This window comes from Pundamilia nyererei, unplaced genomic scaffold (genome assembly GCF_000239375.1).
Source record: "Pundamilia nyererei isolate P.nyererei 1_Seehausen unplaced genomic scaffold, PunNye1.0 scaffold00488, whole genome shotgun sequence".
Lineage (NCBI taxonomy): Eukaryota > Metazoa > Chordata > Actinopteri > Cichliformes > Cichlidae > Pundamilia > Pundamilia nyererei.
The window spans coordinates 70199-77578 of record NW_005187889.1 but is presented as its reverse complement, the minus strand read 5'-3'; the positions used below and the strand labels follow the sequence as shown (position 1 = coordinate 77578).

General features: G+C 37.9%; 3 protein-coding genes across 3 annotated transcripts in view; 1 reads left to right on the top strand and 2 right to left on the bottom strand.

Annotated features, from left to right (window-relative positions):
- LOC102193460 (granzyme K-like) overlaps positions 1-177 on the top strand; it is a 19241-nt gene extending 19064 nt beyond the window's left edge. Inside the window, exon 6 of the mRNA XM_013916154.1 lies at positions 97-177. Coding sequence (XP_013771608.1) covers positions 97-177 — 81 coding nt within the window. The remainder of the gene's footprint in view (positions 1-96) is intronic.
- Positions 178-1079: 902 nt separating this feature from the next.
- On the bottom strand, positions 1080-5445 carry LOC102193175 (GTPase IMAP family member 4-like). The gene is made up of 3 exons (XM_013916153.1): positions 5326-5445; positions 4254-5090; positions 1080-1150 (listed from the first exon to the last, which is right to left on the bottom strand). Exons 1-3 carry the CDS (start codon positions 5405-5407, stop codon positions 1080-1082), a joined length of 990 nt encoding a protein of 329 aa, XP_013771607.1. The 5' UTR covers positions 5408-5445.
- An 18-nt stretch (positions 5446-5463) lies between these two features.
- Positions 5464-7380, bottom strand: part of LOC102192876 (GTPase IMAP family member 8-like) — a 12554-nt gene continuing 10637 nt past the window's right edge. Inside the window, exons 2-4 of the mRNA XM_005753969.1 lie at positions 6811-6864; positions 5502-6558; positions 5464-5470 (exon numbers count right to left, since the gene is read on the bottom strand). Coding sequence (XP_005754026.1) covers positions 5464-5470; positions 5502-6558; positions 6811-6859 — 1113 coding nt within the window. The 5' untranslated portion in view covers positions 6860-6864. The remainder of the gene's footprint in view (positions 5471-5501; positions 6559-6810; positions 6865-7380) is intronic.

The following is a 7380-nucleotide window of genomic DNA, read 5'->3' as shown; positions in this document are numbered from 1 at the left end:
TTTTTCATCGCCACGTCCTGGTTCCTCAACACCACACCTTTAATCCGTTGTCTGGGGACCCTTACTTGATATTTGCCCCTGATCTATTGTTCTAAGACCGGTTACGACGGAACCATCCAGCTGCTAAAGCTGCACACTTCTGGACGGAGATCTTGGATGTCATTCCTGCAATCCTAAAAGTGATTAGTTACCACTGCTGTAAACAATATTTTTCTTATTCCACTATAAACAGCATTTTCATTTTACGTGTTTATGAACAAAGTGTTGTATATATGCTCGTGTGCCTCTTGACCTGTGCTACAGCCAGTGTAACTACCGCCCCTCCCCCCTCTGCCCAGTGTAAAGCACAAGGCTCGCGTGCGGAGTGAAGTGGGAAAAAAAGTGCGAGAGAGAGGGTGGGAGAAAGAAAAAAAATCCCACGGCTCGAGTCGTTCACTTCAAAGAGTCGGCTCTAAGAGCCGTTTGGTTCGCGACCGACACATCACTATTTGCCACATAAAATATGTTTGCAGATTTATTGTTATATTTGTTGCCATTTAAGCTGTCCTCTTGGCTAGATCACACAAAAATAGACGATTTTGGCTTCTACCTTGTAACAGGAATGCTGTGTTTTTTGCTCAAAATGACTTAATATAATTTATGAGGGACACATGCCATATGTTTCGCACATTATAGGCTGAAATTTATTTTGTTCTTTTTTTAGCAGTTTAAGTACGGGCAATCACTTTTTGACAAATACCAAAAATATGTTTTTGGCAGGCTTTTTGGCACAACACCAGCCACACACCTTCCCAAATGGCACTTTTCCAGTGACAGCGTAGAGGTGTTACATCAAGAGTCCCAGACTCCCCAGTGCAGTGTATCAGTCAGAGTTGCCAGAAATGAACTGGAGACATATTGAAATCCGGCTCACACGACCAAACGCTAGAAAAATTCTCTTATTAAGTGAAACACACAGAGTAACGAGTGAATGTCCGTGCAAGTCCTCAATGGGGCAATCCCACAAATTTCATTTCTACACTTCTTCCAACATTGTCCTGGGAAAAAATATTTTTGTGACAGTCTTACAGAAAACTAGTTTAGTTATCCGGTGTACTGTACATGACTCTAACTGTGCATTGGATCACAGAGAGCAGAGGAGCCCCGATGCCTGAGAGCAAGACAGATTAGAGGGACAGAGACATAGAAATAACAAGTGATACTGAACATTTGGTCTTTCTGATAGTAAAATTATTAAAGCTATGCAACACTCTTTACAGTAAAGGCGAAGGAATATCTCTCTCTTACGTCAGATATATGAGGGTGCTGGTTTAGCTGAGATTGAGCAAGCAACCATGTGAGACCCTTTGCTGTGTCTTTTTCTACTCTTCCTACTTTCCTTTCTCATCATCTCTCTAAAAATGTTTATTTAAAATATCAGAAAAATGTGTAACGTAATTTTGCTTTATTTGAAATTAATATTAAAACCACCAATCATATGTTAGAAGGAAAAAAAATGTGAAAAGTCAAATTAAAAAAAAATATATGGGTTTAATAAGATAAACAAAAATCAGACAGGAAACACTGATGTCTAGGTTGAGTTTAAATAGTACTTTCAATTTTCATAATAATACAGTTTTATGTGTATTTTAGGTGCTTTATTGCTTCTTTTCCTAAAGGAATGATTTGAAGAATTCCTCCACCCCACATCACAATCAGCTAATAGCAAATACCTCTTTGGTAATACCGTGGACATTTATTGAACTATAGATGTAATAATATTTGTCTCTTTCTTCATTCCTTTCTGGCTGAAGAATTGTAAGACATCCTTGTAGAGGCAAGGCAAGGCAAGTTTATTTGTATAGCACAATTCAACAACAAGGTGATTCAAAGTGCTTCACAGAGACATTAGAAACAAAAACAAATAAAAAGCAGGATTTAAAATTGATTAAAACAAGCAAACAAACAAACAAAACAGTATATAAAATCAAAACAGATAAAATCAGTAGTTAAATGTAAGTTTTGAAATTTAAGCTTAAAAGTGTGGATTTGGTGCTTTATTCAAATGCAGCTGAGAACAGGTGAGTCTTCAACCTGGATTTAAATAAACTGAGTGTTTCAGCTGATCTGAGGCTTTCTGGGAGTTTGTTCCAGATATAAGGAGCATAAAAGCTGAATGCAGCTTCTCCGTGTCTGGTTCTGACTCTGGGAACTGATAAAAAACGAGCAGTAAGCCGCTGCTGCAGGCTGCCAGCATATTTAGAAGAATAAAAGTCAGGCAGTGCAAAACAGTATATTTTAATGTCATCCAACTGGTCTTATTAAACAGTGGAAAAATAGTTTGTTTAATATAAGATGAATAAAGTCAACACAAAGAAGTCATGCATCAATAAATGTCTTAAAAAACATAAATTCCTATTTCTAAAAGATTTTTAAAAGAATACAGTATACTCTAAACTTGTGAATACAATTCAAATTGTCTGATAACTGCATAACTGAATCATACCCAGTTATACATTTTTCAACAATAAAACATGTTAATACTTACAAAGAAAACAGCCCATGCGAAATTGTAGAACATGACATTTAGATTTTCTTCATGATGCGTTATCAAAAGCAACCCCTTGTACCTACTTTAATTTGAACAAAAACAAGAAAAAAAATAGTTCTACAGATATGTTGATTAGAGAGCAAAGTTTTAAACAAATTATAACCCAGAGAGTGAAATACTGAACAAAATTCCTTATTCATACGTGGCGTTTTAGACAGTATTTTGTTCAAAGAAAAAGAGAAAGAAAGAATGTGCCTCTGGAGGTCAGGATGACGTGTCACTAAATTATGAAATAAAGAGTTGGGTACTATTATGAACTCTGTGGCCAAAACCAAGAGTCCTTCAGTTAGCATACTTAAAGGTAAATCTGACTTCATGAAAATGGAGTCAGAAGAAATAATAAATGAAGTTATGTGTGTAAAAAAAAAAAAAAAAAAAAGTGTAAAAACTTCCAGGTGTACGTGTACCTCTACTGTAAAATATGGGATTCTTCGCTGTTAGAATAAAAAAAAATTCTTGAATGCAGTCCACCAGCTTGTTCTGTTTTCTGAATCGACTTCATTCAGAAGTTCCTCTATCAGCTCAATTAGTTGTTCTTCATTCGTTTCCTCCAGAGCTTTCTTTTCCTTTTCTTCGGTTACATTCTTCATTTCCTTTTCCTGTTTTCCCAGTAATTTGCTGATTTTTCTCAAACAGTCCCTTCTCTTGGACATTTTTTTCACAACATCACTGATTTCACCTTTGTGCTGTTTCTGTAGCTTTTCATTTTCTGCCTGGCGTTTTTCCTTTAGCTGTTCTTCCATTTGAGCTTTCATTGCCTTCAGCAGATCATACTTTTCCTCTTTGTCTTTCAGTCTGTTCTCATACATTTGTTCCATACATCTGTATTTTACCTTAAATTCATTGAACTCTTCAGCTTGTTTTCTGGCTTCTTCTTCATACGTTTTCTCCAGATTTCCCATTTTTGTTTTATAGTTTATTTCCAGTTGTTTTCGTTCTTTGTCCTCCTTTTCTCTCTTGATCTGATCTTCTTCTTTTCTTTTGTTTTCGTAATTTTCTTTTTCCTGTTTGTACTTTTCTTCAAGTTTTTTCATCCTTTCTTCCTCCTCCCGTCGTCTCTGTTCATATTCTTGTTTTTGTTTCTCCTCCCCTTCTCTTCGTTCTTTCTCTAGTTCTTTTTTTCTTTTCAACTCTTCTCTGCTCTCTTCCAGTTTTTTGTCAATCCTTTTCTTTTCCTCTTTTTCTGACTGAATTTGTATCTTCAACATGTCACGTATTATTTTAAAATCCTGCCTACGTCTTTCTTCCTTCTCTTCCCGTTTCCTGTTGTCTTTTTCTCTCATTTCCTGTTCTTTCTTTCTCTCCTCTTCATGCTCCTTTTTAATACTTTCTTCAATCTCTTTGATTTTCATTTGTGCCTCCTGCTGCACCTTTTCGTTCTCTTCTTTTAGTCGTTTTTCCTCCTCCTGTCGTCTCTGCTGTTCTATGTTTCGTTTCTCTCTTTCTTCTCTTCGTTCTTTCTCCCAGGCTTCTTGTTTTCTTTCCATTGCTTCTCTGCTCTCTTCCAGCTTTTTGTCAATCCTTTCCTTTTCCTCTTTTTCTGACTGAATTTGTTTGTCCAACATTTCAAGCTGCATTTTAAAATCCTGCCTACGTTTTTCTTCCTCTTCTTCCCGTTTCCTGTTCTCTTTTTCTCTCACTTCCTGTTCTTTCTTTCTCTCCTCACGCTCCTTTTTCATATTTTCCTCCATCTCTTTGAGTTTCTGGTCTCTTTCCTGCTGTAATTTTTTCTTCTCTTCTTCCAATCTTTTTTTGATGGCTTCCTTTTCTTCCTCATGTTTTCTTTCTAGCTCCTCTCTCTCTCTCTTCATCTCTTCTTCCGTCTCCTTCAGGATCCTCAGCGTTTCCTTCTTTATTGCTGCTTCAGCTTCTTGCAGCATCTCATTGGTGAAGCAGTTTCCTCCATTTTCCTTCACTATGGTGTCAATCTTTGTTATCAGCTCACTGACTTGTTGGCGGTTCTTTTTGTCTACATTATTAAACACATGGTATCTTCCTCCACAGTCAGAAATTAACTTCTTGAATAAATCATCACAGTCCTCTTTAATATATTCTTCAATGGACCGCTCATCGCGTTCTAGTTCATCTCCTCCAGTTAAAAGAATGATGGTGAACTTCTCAGAGTTCTTCCCGAAACCTTCCTTGATGAGTTTTAATGTTTTCTTCTCTTCATCTGTGAATCTACCAATCTGTAACACCAACAGGAAGACATGTGGTCCTGGAGCCAGGAGGCTGATACATTTCACCATCTCCTCATGAATGTCTTCATTTGACAGAGTTGTGTCAAACAGTCCAGGAGTGTCGACCACAACAACAGGATGACCGTCCACTTCACCCTTTTTTTTCTCACAATATTTGGTGACTGATTTTTGACTTGACTTTGCTTTAAACATGTTTGATCCTAGTATGGTGTTTCCTGAAGAACTCTTTCCACTGCCGGTCTTCCCAATCAGAACAATCCTGAGACACTCAGGGCTCTTCTTATCCTTATCAGTCAAAGCTGTAACACAGTATTAAAATTAACTTTTCATTTAAATTTACACTAAATTTAGCTCAGTTCTTAATGGACAAGAACTATTATTAATGACTTATTAAAGCTTGCAGGAGACTGTGTGAGAATCAAAACTACTGAGTTATTACTTTGCAGTTACACACTGCTTATAGTAAACTATCCAGTGTACAGTATTTGACATCTTTACAAAAAAGGAAAAATGATTTCAATTAAAAGTACTCACCGGTGTTTTGGGTTTTTCTCAGCTTCTCAAGTTCACCCTGTTGTTTGTTGATCTGTTTCTCTTGCTGTACGACTCTTTCCATTTGGGCATCTAAAAATGTTTCTGTTGTATAGTAAGTTGGTTTTCCACTGAAGTGTCTTATTTTCTCCACAGTCTCCATCAATTGTGGGCACTGCTGTTTGTCCTTTATGTTGAGAACAAAAGATCTTCCCCCACAGAGTTCCTGGATTTCCCGATTTTCCTTTAAAACGTTGAGAACAGCTGGATCTGTAGGATCTGAGTCCACAGTGAACAGAATCATGGTGAAGTCATTGACTCGAGAGCTGAATGTGTCCTGGATGGTCTTTAACTCTCCCTTGTCTTCATCAGTGAGGGGAGCCACAGGTAGGACCAGGATGAAGGCATGGACACCCTCAGGATCACAGAGGGAGATACACCTGAGTGATTCCTCCATCACTGCCTCCTGAGGTTTTCCATACAAGGCAGGCAGCTCCACCAGGGAAACCCAACGTCCACACACCTCTCCCTGATGTTTAACACACTCTGATGAGTTGGAGACTGAATGAAGCTCAGTCTGACCTAAAATGGCCTTGGCTGCTGACGTCTTCCCTGCTCCTCTCCTCCCACACAGAACCAGGTTTAAAACACACTTTGGTCTGATGAATAATCCGCCCTCCTCATCCTCAAATACATCACAGCTCAGACGATCTTCATTTATCTCCTTTGCTGTTTGAACCAAACGTGTTAACAGCTCTGAACGTTCAAAGCTCTTCTGCCACAGGTATCTGTAGCTGCACATTCTGATCATTTCTTTTAGCGGTGGATGAGTCATACAGTTTTCAAATGAGCTCTCCTCTCTGGATGTTAACATGAAAATTAGTGAATGGTCAAATGATCGATCACTGAACAGTTGAAGGACTCTGCAGAGTCTCTGTTTGTGATCCTCAGTGAAGTCTTCAGGCTGTAGAACCAGCAGGAACACATGAGGTCCAGGATCAGAGAGCCTCACACATGTTTCTACATGTTCCTTCAATTTGTCCTGAGAGATGTTTGTGAGCAGCAGGTCTGGGGTGTTAATGACAACTATTTGTTTTTGCTCAAAGGGTGTAGTGAATTTCACACAGCAGTCTGCTGCTCCTTCAGTACAGAACTTCTCCTCTCTTAGTAGAACATTCCCCACTGCTCTCATCTCTGAGCATTTGTTCCCCAGCAGAACCACCCTCAGCTCAGACACTGAAAATAAAAGTAAGCCACTTATTTCCAGACAACTAAAGAGAATCAGAACAATTTAATTAACTTAAATAAAACTTAAATATTACGTATTAATTGAAAAGTTATTGCTCCCCTTGAGTTAAGAAATTAAAATCAATAAATCTTTTCAGTACATGCATGTATTTCATTCCACAGTCGTTTCACCACCAACAATAAAACACTTTACCTGGTACACCTCCATCACACATTATTATAAATTTTTCACAGACTTACTGTGAGGTGGCAGTAATGGATAACTGGAACTGCGTGTCAGTGGCTTCATATTATCTGTGAACGCAAGGGAAGACACGGAGAACAGAATCTTTAGCATTTATTTATAACTCCTATTTTTAACATTGATTTTGGGCGGTTAATGCCACTTGTGTCACAAGTTGGAGTAGCACCAAAGTGGAAGCTGGAATATTTTGTTATAATTATAATTCATAATTTTATTTATACATTGCAAAAGTCGCCTCAAGGTGGTTTATATTGTAAGGTAAACACTACAACAATACATACAGAGAAAACCCCAACAATCATATGACCCCTATGAGCAAGCACTTTCTGAAAGTGGGAAGGAAAAACTCCAGGTGATATTTAGTTTGACTAATTGGTGTGTGTTATGTGGCTTCATGGATACATAGAGTTGGGTGTCATCTGCATAGCAGTAAAAATGTATGCTATGGAACTCCATAATTAATTAATTAATGATACAAACCACTGCAGCACAGTACCTGTAATACCTACAGCATGTTCTAATCGCTCTAATAGGATATTATGGTCGACAGTATCGAACGCTGCACT

What these genes read in the sequence shown, in the direction of transcription:
- LOC102193175 (XM_013916153.1), bottom strand. Translation starts at nt 5,407, where the DNA reads ATGGAAAGAGTCGTACAGCAAGAGAAACAGATCAACAAACAACAGGGT. An exon ending in GAGAAAAACCCAAAACACCG is followed by an intron (nt 5,091 to 5,325) that starts GTGAGTACTTTT and finishes ACTGTGTTACAG; the next exon opens with CTTTGACTGATAAGGATAAG. An exon ending in AAATATGAAAAAGGAGCGTG is followed by an intron (nt 1,151 to 4,253) that starts AGGAGAGAAAGA and finishes TCTTGCTCTCAG; the next exon opens with GCATCGGGGCTCCTCTGCTC.